Raw genomic sequence first — 20930 nt, 5'->3', positions numbered from 1 at the left:
TAATCATCAGCGAGACGAGAAAGGTGACTTGATTATCATCGGTTGGCGGTTGCATGCTTGTGAAACTTGGAATCTTCCGTCACATACGTGCAAGCTAGCTACCAGCTGCCGCCGCCGCCGCCATGCACGCATCTCTTGATCAAAGTTGCTGTGATCTTAGCTAGCCTCTGCATCTGTCTTCCTTTCTTCCCTAGGAGGAGCTGGGTAGGTAGGTAGCTTTGCTCGCTTGCTTGCTTGAACTGTTGGAAGACTAACTTCCCCATCCTAACGGTAACCCACTCGCCGTCCAAACGAAGCAACCCTCCATTGACGACAACAAATATTCTCCTCTCTCTCTCTCTCTCCAGCTTCCAATTGCTTCAATCCATCAAACATATGTCAAAACTTATATATACCGAATCATGGATTGATCACTGTCACAATTAGATCACAACGGCAATCGTGAAACAGCTAGCAAGAGAAATCGATCGCCAAGAACCCAACCAATCAGCTGCTACAAAGCAAAGATCATCAGGAACCGTGCCGAACGTAGTCTATCAACCATGACGACGACAATGAAGAAGGAGATGGTGTTCTTCGACGTGGAGACGGCGGCGGCACCGTCGGCGTCCGACACGGACCGCCGGTGGCACATGCTGGAGTTCGGCGCCATCCTGGTCTGCCCGCGCCGCCTCGTGGAGCTCTCAGCCTACTCCACCTTCATCCAGCCCGACGACCTCTCCGCCGTCTCGGGCCGCTTCGCCTCCTCCCCGTCCCACGCCGCGGCCTTCGCCGAGGCCCCGTCGTTCGAGGACGTCGCCGACGACATCTTCGAGCTCCTCGACGGCCGCGTCTGGGCGGGCCACAACATCCGCCGCTTCGATTGCCACCGCGTCCGCGACTCCTTCGCCGCGGCAGGCCGCCCGGCGCCCGAGCCGGCGGGCGTCGTCGACTCCCTCGCCGTGCTAGGCCGGGTGTTCGGGCGCCGCGCGGGTGACCTCAAGATGGCCACCCTGGCGACGTACTTCGGGATCGGGAAGCAGACGCACCGGAGCCTCGATGATGCGCGCATGAACCTCGAGGTGCTCAAGCACTGCGCCACCGTGCTGCTGCTCGAGTCGAGCCTCCCCGGCGTGCTCGGCGGCGAGGACGCTGGCGACGGCGCCGTCACCCGGCGGAGGGCCGCCAACAGCATCGCCGGCAACGTCTTCAACAGGAACAGGTCGACGGCACCGAAGCCGAACACCAACACGCTGCAGATGGCGTTTGCTCGTGCGGCCGCGTCTTCCACGGTGACGGCGGTGACGACTCCTGCTTCCGCCGCGGTTCAGAAGGTGAACGGGAGGTCGTGCAAGAGGGACAGTACGGGGAAGGTGGTGAAGGCCACAACAACGGCGACGCCTAGCGCCGCTCCAAGAGCCCGGCGGCCGGTGACCACGACGCCGTTCAGCATGATCCTCAGGCACTCGAGGGCCATCGTTAGATGATCCATCGAGTCGATCGACTAATTGCTTGGATACTGATTTCCATTCATTCATTTCTACATGGAAATTGATGTGCAGTGTACAAAAAACCCTGCTAGGTAGCTAGCTCTGTTCATATTTAACTCAGGTTTGATTAGATATCAACACATTTCATTACATTTGTTGTAATCATTTAGTTGTTGTTGCAAAAAAATGCAACACATTTCATTCCATTTGTTGTAAGCAGTTGTTAAATTCATTTTATTTTAAATCTGTATATATAAAGAATAACAATTCATTCGTTTCTGGGTTTATTCTTCTGAGCCATTGGCAATTTCACATGGATTGAAGGTTCTTTTATTCCTTCATTCCAATGACTCATTAATTGAAGATGTAATTTTATTCTTTGATGTGATTGTTGTGGTGCCATTACAAAAAGGAGAAATAGTTAATTTTACCACTGGTAGACTTACTTTTCTAAAAGATGCTCCCTCCGCTCAATGCTAGTTGTCACTGAATTAGATGTATATAGAGATATTTTGTGAATAAATCCATCCAAATCTGCAACTACTAATATGGAACAGAGGGAGTATCTCCCAAAGCTACCCTCAACCTCAAGGTAAATCACCAAAACATTATTTCTAGAAACAACCTTCAGGACAGAGGAGGTGTGACAAACTCTGCACCTCTCCCAAACCACCCTATAGGACGACAGCTAACACACTCAGCAGTCTAGTGAAGCAAATATCTAATGGTATATTTCACAATACAAAAGGCAGTACATATATCTCAATGAACAAGGAGATGCAGGATAGCTTGCTAAGGTTTACACCTGAACACACGCTGCACATCGGCCTTTCCAGTGCTGTACCAAGGTACAAGAGGAGATGGAGACAACAAATCGACGAACATAAAACAAGTACCTTCTCAAATACTATATGCGGTTGTCTACTTTGTTCTCTGGACATTTAGCATGGCCACACAGAACTAAATGCCAGCCTTCTGATCCACTAGATAGCTATTCTTTCACTTCTCTCGCGAATTCTACGGGCGAGAGATGTACAGAAAAAATTATGGGTTGATGCTGTAGGAGACTTTAGTAACGCCTTTCTTGACTCGGATACTCGTGACCTGATGAAGCATGGAAGATCAGATCAGCCTCCAGATATAAGAAGGGCATGGCAAAGGAAATAATCAGCCAATCTACCAAAAACATGAATGTGTTTCTTGTGCAATTTCCTCGAAAGGCCGGAGGCCGATCTTTATTAAGATGAGAAGAAGAGTACAGCCAGGCTGCTAGCAGCTCCGAGATGGGGCAAATAGATAACAGAGATCGTCCCAGACAGGCCTCGGGGCAATCTAGCGCAGCAACAACTGCAGGCAAGAGCTACTGCGAGACCACTACTTGGTAGCCTACTGCAGTTTCTAGTGTAGTAGGCTACCAAGTAGTCGTCTCGAGTTTCCAAGGACTTGGTCGCAACATGTCAACCCTAAAAAAGACAAAAGGTTACATTAGATAGCTACAACTCGTCCAGCGGTCCGCCACAGCGATATCTCCTCTCTGATTCCGTCAAAAACTGACTCCTCATTGTGCTGCAAGGTTTCTTGTGTAATTTCCTCTTCGTTTTTTTGGCACAGTTAAATGCCTAGACCCTTTTGTTGCTTCAGTGCGGTTTCTAAAATAGACCAGATTATTTTGCATTCTCTTACCAAACTGTTAGGGTATACAATGTGATGTGTCCTATTATTTTACTACCTCATTTTGCCCAATGCTCCCTGTATGTGTCTATGGCCTTGATTTTATCGAAACCATCAAAGTTGGATTTCATAGTTTCCTGATGGCAGTGCACAGAGTCATTGAATATCATTATGGCCTTGAAATTCCCTATGAAAACCATCTCGCCCTGTTGACATGTTGCGACCAAGTCCTTGGAAACGCAGGTACAAGCATATTGCTTATACTCTCTACCATCACTCAACTTGCACAAAAGAAATGTGGACGACAGCTAAACAGATACGAGAGTAGATCATACATGGACTATCAGCATCAACGGGACAACTAAAACTTCTCTGAATGTCTGATTTTCATGAGTGTTGCTCAAAAATATCATACGTATGATCCCACTGATAACCAACAAGATGTACTATCTATTCAAGTTTTGTTATAAAATCATCTTCAACTTCGTAGAAGAAACTCAATTTTGTTCTAATCTCTGCGCTAGATAGTTTTCACGACTTGCTTTTAAGATTTCTGGAAATTTGGACATGCGTGAGAATATACCTTTAGGTTGCCAATGTCTGCAACATCGGCTACATGAGTGCCTCCACAAGGACAACCAGGATACTCACCAAATTTCACAATGCGGGGAGTGCTATCCTGTAATAAAAAGATTTTGTTAGCAAGACAATATTATTTAATTCATGGAAGAGTAGGAATTAGGGAAATACAAAACTGCAAGTTAGGATTCACTAACAGCTATACTAATAAAGCAGGATTGATTTTTTTTAAAACAGCATACACCCAAAACAGATACTATTACACACTGAATTATACCAGAAAATAGCTATTCATTATATCAATTGTCGAGTTGTTTCATAATTCAAGATGGGCTCACAATAGAACAATCTCTGCATATGTTATATGCAACCACACATGCTTTCACATTGATTGTTTTTCCAAGTATCAAACAAATGCAGAGCCAACATCTGAAGTACAAAGATGTTGGCTGAGTGTGCACTCAATACATGGAAGACAAATTCCTCTAAAAGGAGTAGAGAACTAACTTGTGAAATGTAGCCAGGCAGAGCGCCTCCACATAGTTTAGCTGCCTCCTCATAAGGAAAAACAGAGACTAAAACCTGCATCAAGGGTAAATAATTAAGTGTAGAAAATTATGCACTTCCATATATCGAGATTTCTTGGTTATACCTTGGCTCCTTTTGAAATCAGTTCATTTGCCTGTTTCTCTAACTGAGTTTTCTTATCCTGCAATTGATCTGGTGGAATAACTCCTTTATACTCAACGGAAGGTCTGCAATGAACAAAACTAACATGAGCTGGACTGCTGGAGTGCTTATACCAAGTAAAGAAAAGCAAGCTGGGCATAGAGGCAATCAATCAGCCAGTGGTGCACAGAAGAACAGAACGAAGAATGGAAAAACAAGTAGTCGTCATATACCCATCAGGGAAATGGTATCCCTTCCCAGGTTCGAAATGAAAGCCAAGATTGGTCATGCAACTGTCCAGCAAATGACCTGCAGAGTGAAGCCTGCACCATTGCAGGTTTAGCACAATCAAAACTCGCTGAATTTACAGAGCAAGGCAAAAAAAAAAATAGAATGAAATGGTGCTGATTTTGTTAGTGTCGACTGCCGCAATTTTTGCCGACATCGAATTGCTAACACGAAAAAGAAGATAACAAATGGGTTTACATCGTGCGTGTTCCAGCTCCATACCTTGAGTTCAGACTGCGCCGGCCGGCGTCGATTTCTAAGGTAACGCTCTGCCCTTTGTCGAGCTCTGGTCCGCACCCGTCTCCAGCAGCATCCTCGAATCGCCCATAGTGGAAAACCTAGGCATGAACACGGTACAGATAAAATATGCACAATATCCCGCACAAGTCCCGGATCGTGAAAAATCCCGTTGCTCACCACCCCGTCCTTGACGCGCACATCCTCGACGAGGAACCTCGGGGCGCCGGTGGCGGCGGAGATGACCCCGGTGTCGGCCGGCTGGCCGCCGCCTTGCGGGTGGAAGATGGTGGCGTCTAGCACCACCGCCCGCCGGCCACCCTCCTCCTGCGCGCACCACCAGGAGCCTGGTCAGGGTCTAGGTTTGACCGTGAGGAGGGAGAGAGGGGAGAACAGAGGACCTGGTGCAGCGAGAGGACGGTCGCGGGGGACCTGAGCGCCCACATGTCGTCGAAGTAGGCCAGCCTGGTGGGGCTAGCGGCCTTCAACGGAGCCGCCGCCATGTCGCGGAGAAGGTGGTCGCCGCCGGTGGTGAGCGGGAGGTGGCGCGGTAGTGACGCGCAGAGCTTGTGGGCTGGGCTGCCAATCCGCAGAGTGGTAGCTCTGCTCCCAACTTCTGAAAAGGCTACAAGTCATCCTGGTATTTTCCACAAGCACAAGGTATTTTCCACAAGGAGACGTACTACTCCGTTCCATGAACTTCTCAGAAAAAAAAAACTCCTCCGTTTCATACGAGTTGTCTAAAACTTATCAAAATTTAAATATATCTAGACTTAAAAAGTTTTACCTCCGTTTCAAGTCTTAAGGATATTTTGTAGATAGCATGTGAAAATATATTTCATATATTGATTTTGTATTTTGCATGTTAATGATTTTTTATAATAGTTTGACTTTCTAAAAATAATATATCTAAGAAAAAATTTGCTACAAGACACCTTCATTTTATGGCCTTTGCCAAAACACGCGTTCGATTGTTTCTTTGTCAGGTACCATTACAATTTTGTAACACATTTGCCAAAGTACACCACCTATCCAAAACAGAAAGTTTTCCATTTTTCTCCAAAACCAGTCATAGCATGGTCATCCCAGCCAAAAGTGCAATTAAGCTTTAGGAGGATGGAAGTGGTAGTTAGATACATCTAAACCTTAACAAATGTCTGATAATTTTCATGTATTGAAGGAAGTACATAATTTGGAAGAGCAACATCGCACCAGTTTTTTTCCGTCTTTTGGACAACCACTAGTAGTTAGATCTTTTTTCTCTTCTCGTTTTATTACTTTCCTGTTGTAACTTCCACCAATTTATCATCTACACTACTTAAAAAGGAGGAATGTGTTCCTTATTCTGCCATACGTCAAACGTTTTGGTCACCCCCTTCGTCGTCGCTTAACTGGGCCCGTCGCTCTTCGTTATCCGCACGTATGGGCCTGGCGAACTGGCCCATTTTCTTCTGCCTCCACAGCACGAAGCCACGAACAAATTCATCTTCCTCTTGCACGGAGATAGGGTTCCGTCGCCGCCGCCCTCGCCCTCGTCCTCGCCTCCGGCCCATCCCACCCCAACCCTACCCTACCGACAAGACCCCACTCCGGACGCCAGGACAGAGCAGAGCGCGGCGATGTGTTGAGAAGGCGGAGCTAGCAGCGCCTGAGCACGTGCAGGTGCGGGAGTCGGGTTAGAGAGAGAGGAGGTCGCGCTGCGTGCGACGGCCGGCGAGGAGGAGGCGACTGGGAAGAGCGAGGCGAGGGGAGCACCACCAGGTACGAACACCATCCTATCTTCTTCTCGACCTGTTTAGTCCCCGGCGCTCCGCCTGACTAGGAAGCCGCCGCGGCAGCCGCGTCCCCCCGCGCTCCACCGGACAGGCTGCTGCCGCCACCACGTTCCCTCGTGCACCACCGGATAGGTGAGGTGGACCTCCGAATTCGACGGCCCGCGTGTCATGCTCAGACTACAGATTGGAAGGGATGAACTGAAGGCACGCCTGAACTGAAATTGCTCACCTTGATGCTGCGGTGCCCGTTGCTGTCAGCGATGAAGAGGAGGAAGACCCGGAAGAACTTGTCTTCGGCTCTGGCTCGAGTGAGGACGAGCCCCCCCTGCCTCCTGTTGCCCCTGGTGCTCACCTCTCTGCCTCCGAGGACGAGGAGCACTTCCTTCCTATCTCAGATGCTGCAGCTTTCCTCTCCGCTCCGGTGTCCGACCCTAGTTTTGGTTCTGATGAGGAGGACCTGCACGAACCTGAGAGGCCGGATCATCTTGATGTCTACATGCCTTTTGTTAACCTCCGTCATTTCGACAACTTAGCCTTTGCCTTCGTCCACCCAGCTCTCCTCAACCCTGATCCGCTTGTCCTTCAGGCTGCCGACCTCGCCACGGGGCCTGATCGTGTGTCCCTTTTCCCTTCTTCGATTGGGGCCAGGTTGGCGGTTTTCTCCTCTCCTCAAGACCGGGAGAACGCCGTCCATAATGGTCCCTTCCTTGGTCAGGAGACCTCTGTCTTTTTCCAACGACACGACGAGACAGACAACCGTTTCCTCTTCGAGCATGAAACCATGGCGGCTCTCTCCATCGCTAAATTCCCTACTGAACATTGGCAGCGACATCTTATCACCCACGCCTCTGGCCCCTATGCCAACCCTCACTCCATTGATCCGATTTGCCTCACCGGCGTCGACTTCTCGGCTGTTCTTGTTACTGTAAAAGCTGAAACCATCACTGACATTCCCAGGCATCTCTGCGTCAAAAATCATTGCAGCTCTGGCTCCTACAGTGAAATCACCATCATAGACTTTGATGATCTTGCCCCTGGTTCCGACCCCTCCTCTGGCCCTGACTTTGACCCCATCCCAGAGGCCTACTCTTCGGAGGAGGACGAAGTGGATATTGAGCTCGAGGGCGGGACAGGATATGCTGAGATGATGCAAGTGTTGGGTGTTCCTGCTCCCCCGGTTCCCCACGGTCAACCTCATAGCGCTGCCCCAGCTGCTTCTATCATCTCCAGGGCTCTTGCTAATGCTCCTCCTCTACCGCTCGTGTCTGGGCAGCCTATCCTCTCCAAACCCAAAAAAGTGGAGATTAAACTTCACCTCGGCTTCTTCGACGTCTTCGTCTCCGGCGACAACGACACTGCAGCGACCTTCCGTTTGCCTTTGCGTCGGGCATCCTCCGATCCCGGCTGCAAAGGTCTTATGGTGGCAAACTTTGCTACCGCCTCGGTCGGCCTGGTGGACTCCATCGCCACGGTCGGCCCGCTTCGCTGCCCGCTGCTCTCGGTCAACATCCTGGCACGCGAGGGGCAGCCCAGTGACAACAATGCTGCCCCTCTTGTCGTGGCGGAGCGCCTCCTCTTGGGCGGTGCACCGGTGTCGCCGGCGGACCCGGCCACTCTCCTTGCGCCTCAAGCGCCTACCCCGGATGCGCCCCTGGATCCTACCTTGCAGGTTACCGGTCAGCCTGAGGCGACAGCCTTCGATCCTTCCGAACCTCGCCGCAGTTCAAGGTTTGCCAAAGACGCCTTGTTCGTGTCCATTGTGGACAGGGCGATCCTGCGCAAAAAAGCTCTCAATGAAGGCGCACCTCCGCCCACTCAGCCTCCTCGACGCCGTGGCGAGCTCCTCGCCGATGACCTCCTTGCGGTTGCTGTTGAGGACGGGGAAACCTTGAGTGATGGAGATGTGACGGCTCTTGCCGATGCTTGTGACATTTCCGCCTCGGAGCTCGGCGCCCTGCACCACCGTTGGCTCTTCGATCTCCATGATTAGCTCGCTTTCTCGCGGTTCGCTGTCGGCCTGCTGTTTCGTCTTACCTTATTTCGCTATTGTTGGCTCTACCTTAGTGAGTCCGAGCTGGAGTCTCGTAACCGTGCCTCTGGGCTTGACTTGCCTGGAGCAAACTTTTGGTTCTCCACTCGTTTGCGCATGGACGCGTGTGCTCCTTTTTTTGGCTGTTATGTAAACCTTGTTCCCATTCCTGTTAAGAGCCCTTCGTACTCTTTGGCTTATGCTGTCTTTTTTCCTTTCAACAAGGGGCTTTCTAGCCGCTTCAGCTTACGTCGCTCCTGCTTGAATCATGTTAATTAAACTGCTGTTTGCTTGCTGGAATATTCGCGGGCTAGGCCAACGGCAAAAAAGAATCGATGTCCGAGCTGCTGTTGAATCCTTTCTTCCTTCCATTCTTTGCCTTCAAGAATCTAAGCTCTCCAAAGATTTCCACTTTCCTAGCTTCCTCTTTTCTTCCGCCTTCCCTTAGATCCTTTGTTTTTAAACCTTCAGTTGGCTCCTCTGGAGGCATCCTTACCGCTTGGGATGAAAGTTTGTTCGATCTTGCTTACCATTCCATTGATGACTTCTCCGTCACGACCACTTTCTCTCTGCGCTCCGACAATCTTTGCTTCTCCATCATCAATGTGTATGGCCCTTGCGTTCACGCCCAAAAAACCGACTTTCTAAACTCCCTCGAGCTGATTTTTGCCTCCCTTACCGGCCCTATTGCTCTTATGGGCGATTTCAACTTAGTTCGTGCTCCGCGTGATAAGTCCAACGATAACTTCAACTCTTCAAGCCGCTTCCTTCAATGATTTCATCAACAACCTCGGCCTTATCGATATACCGCTTCTTGACCGGCAATTTACCTGGTCAAATCAGCAAAATCCCCCATTTTGGCTCGTCTAGACCGGGTGCTTGTCAACCTGAATGGAGCCTCGCCCTCCCGGACTCGACGCTCACCTCCTCCTCCCGCCCACTTCCGACCATGTCCCTCTTCACCTTGTCGCTTCCTCAAAAGCCCCCCGCAGCTCTATCTTCAGGATGGAAAACTCTTGGCTCTCCCACTCAGATTTCCCCCACATTGTTTCCGCAAACTGGAACAGTGTGGGCGCCTCGCACTTGCACCTCCCTTCCGTTGGGCGTCTGTGCCTTAAGCTTAAACGGATTAGGTCTGCTGCTAGGGCTTGGGCCAAGGATCGGCGCCTCCCCTCCATCTACCTGGTTAATTGTCGCTCTGTTATCTCCTTCCTGGACCGGTTGGAAGAAGTTCGTAACCTCTCCCCCCTGGAATCTCGCCTTCGCGCTGTTGCAAAAATTCACCTTAGTAAAAAAAATGCTGATAAGGCGAACTACTGGCGACAGCGCGCAAAAATTAAACATTGCACTCTGGGTGATGAAAACTCTCGTTACTTCCACCTTTGCGCCTCCGGCGCCTCGGGAAAAAACCAGATTAAGTCTCTGGAGGCTGACGATGGAAACCCCATCTTTTCTCACCTAGGCAAAGCTAACATTCTCCATGGCTTCTTCCGTGACCTTCTGGGGACTCCGGTTCTCTCTTCTGACAACCTTGATCTCTCATCCCTTGTTCGCTCTACCTCCCTTACCTCCTCCCAGGCTGCCTCGTTGGTTCGCCCTTTCACCATTGATGAGATAAAAGCCGCTCTCTTCTCCATGAATGACAACTCCAGCCCAGGTCCGGATGGTTTTGGTCCTGCTTTCTTCAAGCGGAACTGGAACCTCGTGAAAGACAACCTCCTTGAATCTCTGGCCGATTTCCACTCCCTCAACTCCGATCTTCGCCCAATCAACAAATCCTACATTGTTCTCCTCCCGAAAAAAGAGGGTGCCAACAAGGCGGACAGTTTCCGCCCTATCTCCCTTCAAAATTGTTGCCTCAAGATCCACTCTAAATGCCTAACCCTTCGCCTCCGCGACCTGATCCCCTATCTTGTCCACCCCGACCAGACCGGCTTCATCTCTGGGAGGGCCATTGCCGAAAATTTTGTGTATGCTGCGGACATTGTCCAAGCCTGCCACCGCAGATCGGCTCCCGCGGCAGTTTTCAAACTTGATTTCCGCAAGGCCTTTGACTCTATTGGTTGGGGACGCCCTCGACGGGATCCTTTCGGCCAAGGGGTTTCCTGACCTTTGGTGCACCTGGATTAAAAATCTCAATCTCTCTAGCCACACAGCCGTCCTCCTTAACGGAGTTCCCGGACGGTGGATTCAATGTCGTCGAGGGCTCCGCCAGGGAGACCCCCTGTCCCCTTTCCTCTTCGACATCATTGTAGATGTCCTTCAGCAAATGCTCCTCCAAGCCTCCAGGGAGGGACTCCTCCTTCACCCTCTTGTCGATGATCTCCCCTGTCCCATCCTCCAGTATGCTGATGATACCCTCATCATCATCAGGGCCATTCCCGAGCATGTCGTCAACCTGAAAAGGGTCCTCGACGCCTTCTCCGCGGCCACGGGTCTCACTATTAACTTCCATAAAAGCACGTTTGTCCCCATCAAGACTGACCCGGCTATCTCCCTTGCCATGGCTACCTCCTTTGGGTGCGTCGTCTCCTCCTTCCCCCAGACCTATCTTGGCCTTCCCCTCTCAACCCATAAACTTCGCTTCGCCGATTTTGCCCCCATCATCTCCAAGAGCGACAAACGCCTCTCCGGGTGGAGAGGTCGCTTCCTCCCCATTGGTGGGCGCTTGATTCTTGTCAACTCCGTTCTCACCTCCATGATCTCCCACGCTATGGGCGCCGGCCTCCTTCCGGTCGGCGTCATTGAAGCCATTGACAAACGACGTCGGGCGTTTCTGTGGACTGGCAATGAAACTTGCAATGGCGGGCAGTGCAAAGTCGCCTGGCCAGACGTCTGTACCCCAAAAGCTCTTGGGGGTCTAGGCATTCTCTCTATCCCCGCCCAAAACTCGGCGCTTCTCGCCAAATTCCTTACAAAACTCCACTCTGATTCCACCGCCCCTTGGGCATGCTGGTTCCGCCGGATGTACGGTTGGGGGGCGTCCAGGGATCTTGGCGATCATCACTATCTTGATACTCCTGTTTGGAAGGACATTTTGGCCGGACTCGACACCTTTCGCTCCATTTCCAAGGTCGTTGTTGGAAACGGTAACTCCACTGCCTTCTGGCTTGACCTTTGGCTCGGATCCACCCCTTTTTACATCCGCTTCCCATGCCTCTTCTCCCACTCCATCCGCCCCCATGCCAATGTCGCTTCCATCCTTCGCTCCGGCCTCCCCCTGAACCTTGGGCCGCGCCTTTCGACCGCTGCCGTGACCGAGCTCCGTGTGCTTACCTCCGAGTTTAGCTCCTTGGAGCTCCGTGATAACCCGGACTTTCGTGATAGCCGCCTCAATAACAAAAAGCTTTCAAACAAAAGTTTCTATGTCAATTCTTTCTGCATCTGGCCCGACGAGCTGGCCGTGGGGATCTGGAGGAGCGCTGCCCCCCTAAAGTGCAAGGTTTTCTGCTGGCTTGCTAGACGTTGGCGCCTCCAAACCAATGCGAGACGGTTCCGGCATCACCTCTCCACCTCCGCAACCTGCCTCTCCTGCCCTGAAGACGAAGATATTGATCACCTCCTGCTTCTATGCCCCCGCGCTCAGGAAGTCTGGCATTTCTTCCACAACAACTTCGGCTCCCGCGGGGTCGCCCACTTCACAGACATTTGGTTGGCTCGAGACCACTCCTACGAGGAAGCCACGATCAACACCGCCATCGCTTGGACCATTTGGAAGAGGCGGAACGCGCTTGCCTTTAATGGAATTGTGGAAGACCTCTCCCTCGCCTCCCGTCGCTGCATTGAGGATGTTAGGCTTTGGGCCTATCGTTGTAACACTCCCTCCTCCGCCGACGCTCTTAATTTTTGGTGTAATAGCTATGACCCCCCCTGAACTACTCCCTCCTACTCTACTCCCCTCTGCCCTCTAAAAACTGTTGTAATGTTCCCTGGTTATGCTCCTTTCTGGAGTAGTTTAATATAATCGTTCAGGCTGGCGCAAGCCCGCCGTAGTCCAGGTCAAAAAAAAGAAATTGCTCACCTCTTGGGGAGCTGTACTAGACTACTAGGTTGCCGTCCAAGTCTCCACCCCCCGTGTGGCCCAGAACTGGAGCTAGACGAGCTCGGCCGGCGCGTCGACCTTCCCAGGCCACGCCCATGGCATCTCAACCTACCAACAGTACCACCACAGCGACAGCTAACGTCAGATCCAGTCAAAAGCGCAACACCCAGGTCGCCGCGCGGACTGAAGACTATTTGTGCTGGTGGTGTGTCGTCCTCTGCTGCGCCGGCGGAGGCCACGGCCAGTCACTGGTGTGTGTTGTGCAAGACTCTATGGCGCTCTACAAGCAGCATAGCGGAAAACACTGCTTGGCTTTTTTGGGTTTCGACGAATCTGAACTTCTGAATCTGTGTGTGCTTGTCGCTTGTCGGTGTGCCAATACATGGAGTTGGACATGGTATTGCAGGTGGGTCTGAAACTGCAGATAAGGAATCAGGATATTGATGTATGTATTGCACTCCTGCACCTCTCCATCATTTTTCTGCTCAATGTGATACCCTATGTGCGATGCATGATGATGCAGTGATGTCGCTGATGCACACAAGATGGAGATGAGAAATCATGGTGTGGTTCCTTCCCTGTGCTCTCAGTGCGCGGACCTGGTAAGCGTTCCCAGTTTCTTTGCTTTCCGAAGGTTTCTTCATTAATACTTTATATGTAATAGTGAGACAAGTCGGTAACGGAATAATATTTATAGGAGTATTATAATTGAATGCTTATAAGATGTTCTCACTATCGTGCATTTAATATTTTGTAAAATCTTTGATGAGCGATATGTATATATTTTTCAAAATTATAAACAGTGAAGGTCAAATATCAAGTGAGACAAATAGCATGATGTACATGTCAAATCTCTGTCTCCAAATATACTCTTAAATTTGAAATACTTGATTTAGTGTCAACCAGAACCACTTCGTCTCAATGACCATATTAGCATGCATCCTTTTTATTGCTTACTTTTGTTCGTCTCATCGATTGGAAATTAATTCGTGTTCTCATGGCCAGTGAAAATATGTCATGAGACACCTAGGAGGGGCATCGTTCGCAGCTGTGGGCTCGAACGTGTCCCGGGCACAAGGTATCTCCTAAGAAGACGGCAGCCGTCCGCTCGTCAGCTGCCCCTTGGAGGTTATCTATGGAGATTAGAGATTTGTTTTCCTTCTGTTGGTTCTTGCGCTCACATGGCTATGAGCTGTCTTGCTTAATTTACAAAGTAACATCCTGTCCAGTTGCATGGAGATATATCATAGCCCTTGAAGCATGGAAGCATGGAAGCAAACAGCCAATGGAAGCATGTTATCAGGTATTACGATTGGGTTCAACTTTATTTTGTTTTCACCAAGAAAGATGGATGCTTTGGCTGATAATGTAGGCTTCTACCTCGAGATTTAGCTTTTTCAGATTGTTGGTAGAGGTTGGCATCTGGTCATTTTCCCACTTCTGCTGAGGCGAAGGCTTTCATTGACATGTCATTGTGGAGGTACGACTTCTATCTTACCTTCTTCATGTTTCACAATGTTTCTGAGATATAAGCTTCTTCTTCCTTTCGGTCAAACAAAAGTGCAGACTTGCATTGTTGTAATTTCCTCATCCTTAGAAGATTTGATATACATGATTCACCCTACACTACTCAAAATTACTAAATTAGTGAAAAGTCGCAAAATCAGTGGAAGCATTGACTTATTTTGAGATTATTCGCATAATTTACTATTCCGGGTCTGTATGTATGGTAGTACTGGCATGGGAAGGACTAGACATATTTTCCTCCTATTTTCTCCTCATAGGTTGTCCTTGCTATAGATTTAATATTTCATATTGCAGCTCACATATTTGTCACATATTGCAGCTCACAAGTCGTTTTTCTTATGCTCTACGGTCCAATGTCACAAATAAGTTATCTTCTGTGGAACTCAGGAGAGGTTTGCTGCCTGTAGGAGGACGCTGTATCCATTGCAGAAGGTAAAAAATGATTTCCTTGTTGAAGAAGTCGAGTACATATATAGCAACAATACTTTTCCATATTGAAGCAGTCGAGTAAATATATAGCAGGGCAACTTCTTTCCTTGTTCACCTCTCAACTTTTGAATAAAAGATTGAAGTAGCGATAGATGTGTATGCATGGCTTTTGTACATCATTTTAGTCCTTGATGAACTGGACAGTTTTCAGATTAATCTTTCGACGCAACAGACTACATATGCATTTATTTTTTGCTTCTTTTGAAGATGCGAAAGGATGTCTAATAATTACGATTCCTTTGCAGAAGACCTTGGACCTGCTTCAAGAGTTCAAGTGTGCTCACTACAGCTGCCTTCTTGAGACTGCATCTTACCCTGTCACTAACGAGATCATGTACTATCATCACCACTTCTTGCAACTGTTGAAGGATACGAGCAGCTATAACCGAATCCACTAAGGAAGTGGCGTCGTCGAAGGATCAGGCATCAGAAGCCATAGAGGTATTGGTCCATAAAAACAATACCTACAGAACTTCTATTCTTTTCTTCTTTTGATCAATGATTAGTGCCATACCACATCCTTCTAAATTTTGCATTTACTATAGTTGGCATATGTATCTCAACTATATAAAAAGGACGAATTGGTTCTGTTTCCTCCGATCAAAGTTTCGTCCTACATATTTTCAATAAGACATTTTTACCCTCCCACCAAAAACACAAAATACACACAGATTCACAGCGCCGGTTCCTTTATTTCTCCTCAGCCCTAAAAGTCCCCTCACCACCAACCGCGACCTTGACCCACTTTTGACCCCAACCGCGTGCGCCGCCTCCAGCGAGCCCCTCCCCGCGCGCCCGGCCGCCGGCGAGCACCTACCCACGCGCTCTGCCACCGTGCCACCCGCCCCCAGATCCCTTCTACCGCTTGGGGAACCACGCGCCGGGAGGCGCTACCTCCAGGGATGCCCGCACACCGCCGCAGGGTGGTCCTCTCGCTACCGCCGTCAGCCCTCCATCCGGCACCGCGCAGCGACTCCGTGCCCCTTCCTCCTCCATTCCCAGGTCGAGACCGACCACGAGCTCCACGCCCACACACGAGGTTCTCCGCGGTGCTGTGAGATGCAGGGCGCGCGGTATCCCGAGGCGATGGAAGCTCGCCCCCACGGTATTCACCTCAGCCTGCCCCCTCCTTCTCAAGCAGGACTTCGCTGCCGGCGGCCTCCTTTGATTCATCACCTGGCAGTCTAGAGGTAAGTCCTGAACAATGGAACCAGAGAGACAGATTCTTGGAACAGAGACCAACAGATTAGTCCTCGTGATGTTCCTGATCTGTGCTAGATTAATTTCAAATTTTGCTTCGTGATGGAAGAAGTTGTAATCATCAATCTGTACGAGTACACATGTTTTAAAATGTGTGAATTGACAAAATTGATTGTGACACACCGAGGTTCAATCTCTCCTTTTTAACATGCCAAACTTCAAGTTCTTGTGCTGATTTTGAATATATAGCTACAAATCGGGTGAAAGATAATTTCGTTTTCTGGCACATTATCATATTAGCATACCATGATGGTACTCTGCATAAATTTATAAATTAGATGGATTTTGCTGCATGTTGTCCGCAGAAACTAGACGGCAATTGAGCTTTACATTACTGCCTTCTCTACAGTTCTGAAGCACTTGCAGATCAAGGTAGTTAAATACTTGCATGTTATTATCAAAATGATTTCGCCCTTACCTTTTTGTGAAACTAAACATACTGTTCGGAGAGGCAATGGTGAAGATACGCTGGCGCACTAGCCATCTCCATCAGGAATAATGACATTAGAGGATTCCTTTTTTAGTATCTTGCGCTACTTGGATAAAGTATGGGGGACAATATCATGTAGCACAGATACACACCTTTTACTTTTATCTTACTGTATATGACATGGATTGTTTGCCATCTGTAATAACATCTTCTACTCCTCACCTTTGCATTGTGTTTAATTCCAGTTACTTGTGGTGAAGTTTGTTCTCGCTGTTTTCTTTGTTTCGAGCAAGGAGTTACCAGCAAAACATGTGGGAGCATATCAGTTCCCTTGTCATGTGGAGGCTCAAATTTGTCGTATTATGTATTTATTTTTTAAATGAATATGCAGTTGTTGTACATCCATTGTTGCACCATTTAACTATTCTATATTACCTTATACCATGATGAGACAAAGTAATGCATGCAGGCTTATCTAATACAAGTATTATATGCTAAGATCGTAGCGACCATATCTTCTGCTCCTACCTACCATTATTAGATTATATTTTTCTGTTGCTTATATGCTCACTGGTTTTTTTAAATTTTGCTTTGACATTTTTCTTGTGGAAAATGGAATGGATTCGACGTATATTTAGATTGATCGCTTAACTTGGTGTTTCTTTATGTAGCTTGATGCTTTCAGAATTATACTAGGAGGGCTGGGCGAGGATTTAGGAAATAACAGAGGTGTCGTCGAGGATATGAGAGATGAGGTAAACATTCTTCTATGTGTTATCGTGTGGGATTATTTAGACTGTGTTGTCAAAATGGAATGGCCCAAAGGTGATGTACCGTTGTGCAAGTGATGTACTATTGTTCTAAGGCTAGATTGCACTGTTATTGATGATATATGGCTATTGCTATCAGTAGTACATATAAGCTCTTTGTGAATAGCCCACTCGCTTTATTACCCAAGATATGGCCTAATTTACTCTTCAGTCTGTATGTGGATGAGCATTTTTTTTCCTGATAGGCTGGGCCCTGTTTGTTCAAAAACTGAATTATTTTAGTGCTAGGGCTTGGAATACTGCAGTTTCATGATACCGTAGTATTTCTCGGTTTTGGCAAAACTGCAAGGTTGGGAAGTGTTGTTTTATCGTCCCTGTGAATGGCTTTTAGGCTAGATGAAAATTTAAAATAATGCGACAAGCAAAGGACCTGAGATGCGTCTCTGTAGTGTTGTGTTGTCATTCATCATTTTTTAAAATTGGTTCTGAGATCCATGGAAATAATATACAGAAACGAAATTAAAATTTGGTTGACAATGTTAGCGTGCGTGCAAAGACTTATGTCTGACTATTGATGTACTTCACTGAATTTATTAGCAAAACTTTGGCAGAACAATTTCTGAAGATTCCCAGGAAAGATTGTAGGATAGGAGAACAATTAATCAAACATGGGTACATCCAGTTCCTTGGCAAGTGAACAAATGCAGTATTGGATTCATGTTGCAACATCATGGGGCTGCCTCAACAGTTGGCGAACCATTATACATAGTTTACAATCTGTTCGTAGCTCTACATTCCACTGTATATTTATTTTACCTCACAAGAACACTATACTCTCTACATATGTGTGATGGTTTGCCTCTTTATAAGACAGTGTTGGAGATTTGTCATAAAAGGACAATTTAGCGATGTCAACTTCTTTATTTGATTCAGGTGCGTACTATAATTCGGGTGCACTGCTTACTCTGTACAAGATTTCAGTGGACTTTTGGTCTTATACATAGGATGATAATCTCCTTTTTGGCTGCATGAAAGGGAACTTAATCATGTGAGATGAATGCTGCAACTTTTGCGGTACTTCTGTAAGACTATATAACCATGTGATGATTTCCACACATCTTGCAGGTTCAGGTGCCACATGTGCATTGCAGCGGGTGGAGCGCAGCTTCCATCACAGATTGGGTATCTAGCTCCAATTTATTAAACAGGTAGGTGCATTCTTTATATATACATAGGTGAGTAAACACATCATAAACCATGCCTGGTAGATGTGTGGGAACCATAAAGTAATTTTCTCCACTACCGTTTTGAGGCTGTAATTTCTTGTGTGCGAGACATTTAGCAGTGGAAGTTTTTTTTTCTCTTAAGATCGATCTGCATATAGGAGAGGCTGGGTGGCGTACTGAACATTATGCTTAAATTAGTTGAACTTTTACTGTTTCATGTAGCACATTGCATTGAGTGTGACGGTCTACCTTGATGTATGTTCAGCTTGACAGTCTACATTGATATATTGGTCGGGAATAGTATCTACTAGATTCACCACAAGGACATGTTAGAAAGTTTTGCCTTTTCTTACAAAATTAAGGTATGAAGAATTGGAGGGTGATCCAAGTGTTTCGTGTGATGTTAATTGTTTATTACCCTTCCCTACTCTCGGGTAAGCTATTGTTATAAGGTTGTTTTCTTGAAAGTAGTAGCATGGATGTTTACAGATGCAAATCTGAAATGAACTATGGGCAAAATTCTTTTAAAGAGCAAGTATGTTCTTCCAACTTGATCAAAGTGGCGAAGTAATATTTGCTTGTAATACCTGCAGTTATTGAAGAGCATGTTACTATGGCAGACGAAGTAGTTGACGAGCATGATCTAGCGATAGAGATCGCTGAAGGAGACAGAGAAGGTGATCATTTGTTTGCTCGAATTATAAGGCTTCTCCGTATCTTTCGTATTTCGTCCAAGGTTCTAAATTTGGGAAAAGACACGTGCACCTCATCCGAGAGATGGTAAACATGCGGGAGCTATTCTTAGAATTAGTAGCAGTATGATCATGTCTTGGTTGTATGCTATTTACGCCATTTACATCTGTGTTATTTTCGTTATATATGAAGGGAAAAAACGTGGTGCTTATGCTTTACTCAAAAATGAATTGCAATTGCTCAATTCAGTGACTTGACCAATCCATTAGATGCTGATAACTTGATCCTCCTGTGTGAATATGTTGCTGCAATTTGTAGTTTGGTGATTCTCAGTTTTTTAATAAATATATTTCTTCTGTTTCTCATGTTATTAAAGTTTGACTAATAATGTATCAAACTGGTGCAGAATCTCTCTGCGGACCGTGGGCGCCTAGAGGCGCGCAAAATCTCCCTCTCCCGGCACTGCTTCCGGCTTGAATTTTACTTCTGCACCCCTCTCTTCCATCACTTACTGTTCATGAGCAACCAGATCTCATGGAACAAATCTGTCTTCATCACCCCCACCAGCACTCCGATAGTTGGTACCGACAAAATCCAACATTTTGTTTTGAAGTGCATGCTGATTTGTGCAGGTTTGAGGTGTGCCTGACTGGCTGATTCAGAGGCTTCGAGCGACCACTTCATCTAAATCTGGTGAGAATTGTCTTCCATGTTATGTGCAGTAGGTTGCTTGATAGATTTACTGCTAGAAATTTTCTCTCTTCATTTAGTTCATTGCAACAACATAGCATGAAATTTAAGTAAGGTCTACTTCTGGGAATTCATATGTCAAAACCTATTTCTATTGGCACTTATTTCAGAATTAGTTGTTTTTTCCTTGTAGGTAAGCATTATGCAGCTATGGTTAAAGAATGTTTAATACTTCACACTGTGAGATGCTGCTCTTGGAGAGCAACACGACAACTGTGACCTTGCAACCAATGTCGTGCTGCACGACCATGCGAGTGACCATCGTGCGATCACTTGTCTATAGCACCTTCAACGCTGATGGTGCCTCGCTTTGTTCCTTCCACTGCACTCTGGTGGATTCACCACCACTAGGGAAAGTGTGGAGCTATCTTTTTCGATGGGAAGAGAAGGAACCATCAACTAATTTTTTATGGCTACTTCAGGAAGGACGCAATGGATACATGACACGTGCCTGTTATTTTCTTACTGTTGGTAGCATCTAGCGTATGTTAATTTGGTTCTTGGAAATTACTAACTCAATACGGTACTTTGTCTCATAAGTGAACTCTTCTGATATCAATTAATTACTCTATGTCCACTTAGCAGTTCTGAATTAAATATCAGCAGAGATAGGAGTTTATTGCGTCCATGTAATTGCATATGTACATGCCAGATGGGCATGAGCCCTTCTGTGATAAGTTATTCTGGTCTGTATGACAGTATGAGTGGACTTACATGATCCTGTATGAGTTATTTTGCTTTGTATGAGTGCAGTCAATGTACGATGCGTATTTGAGCATTCTAAGATACTCTTCACAAGTTCACATGTCTTTCTTATAATATTGCAAAGAGTAACATCAGTCAGATTTATGCATGAAAGGTAAATTTAATTATTGCTTACATCCTCATAATAAATACTCTCCAACTCTTACGAGGACACATCTGCCTAAAAAAAATAGCATCCGTACTATTGGCCTGCCGACAGAGTTTTTTTTACCCCAGCCATTATTTGGAAGATTTGGTAAGCCTCTTTTGTATGTTTGACAT

General features: G+C 47.2%; 2 protein-coding genes and 1 long non-coding RNA gene across 15 annotated transcripts; 2 read left to right on the top strand and 1 right to left on the bottom strand.

The window, feature by feature from the left end:
• The first annotated feature begins 386 nt into the window (after positions 1-386).
• Positions 387-1621, top strand: LOC127340844 (protein NEN4). Its single transcript, XM_051366597.2, has one exon. It carries the CDS (start codon positions 543-545, stop codon positions 1464-1466), a length of 924 nt encoding a protein of 307 aa, XP_051222557.1. The 5' UTR covers positions 387-542; the 3' UTR covers positions 1467-1621.
• Positions 1622-2175: 554 nt separating this feature from the next.
• On the bottom strand, positions 2176-5511 carry LOC127340845 (uncharacterized). Its single transcript, XM_051366599.2, has 8 exons — positions 5315-5511; positions 5094-5240; positions 4899-5014; positions 4622-4711; positions 4372-4474; positions 4227-4301; positions 3724-3819; positions 2176-2573 (listed from the first exon to the last, which is right to left on the bottom strand). Exons 1-8 carry the CDS (start codon positions 5414-5416, stop codon positions 2514-2516), a joined length of 789 nt encoding a protein of 262 aa, XP_051222559.1. The 5' UTR covers positions 5417-5511; the 3' UTR covers positions 2176-2513.
• Positions 5512-6356: 845 nt separating this feature from the next.
• LOC127340846 (uncharacterized) lies at positions 6357-20617 on the top strand. Of its 13 annotated transcripts, XR_007874963.1 has the most exons (14): positions 12739-13204; positions 13283-13361; positions 13765-13887; positions 13989-14062; positions 14152-14239; positions 14606-14718; positions 15021-15216; positions 17137-17220; positions 18110-18168; positions 18361-18443; positions 18824-18895; positions 19055-19138; positions 19561-19847; positions 20038-20617. It is a non-coding gene; the product is annotated as an uncharacterized lncRNA (long non-coding RNA). The 13 variants fall into 13 exon arrangements; XR_011754715.1 differs by adding an exon at positions 6357-6674 and having other exon boundaries at positions 13166-13204; positions 18361-19138; XR_007874960.1 differs by lacking the exon at positions 18824-18895.
• The last annotated feature ends 313 nt before the right edge of the window (positions 20618-20930 follow it).

This window comes from Lolium perenne, chromosome 3, assembly GCF_019359855.2.
Source record: "Lolium perenne isolate Kyuss_39 chromosome 3, Kyuss_2.0, whole genome shotgun sequence".
Lineage (NCBI taxonomy): Eukaryota > Viridiplantae > Streptophyta > Magnoliopsida > Poales > Poaceae > Lolium > Lolium perenne.
This window is presented reverse-complemented; position numbering and strand designations above follow the sequence as displayed.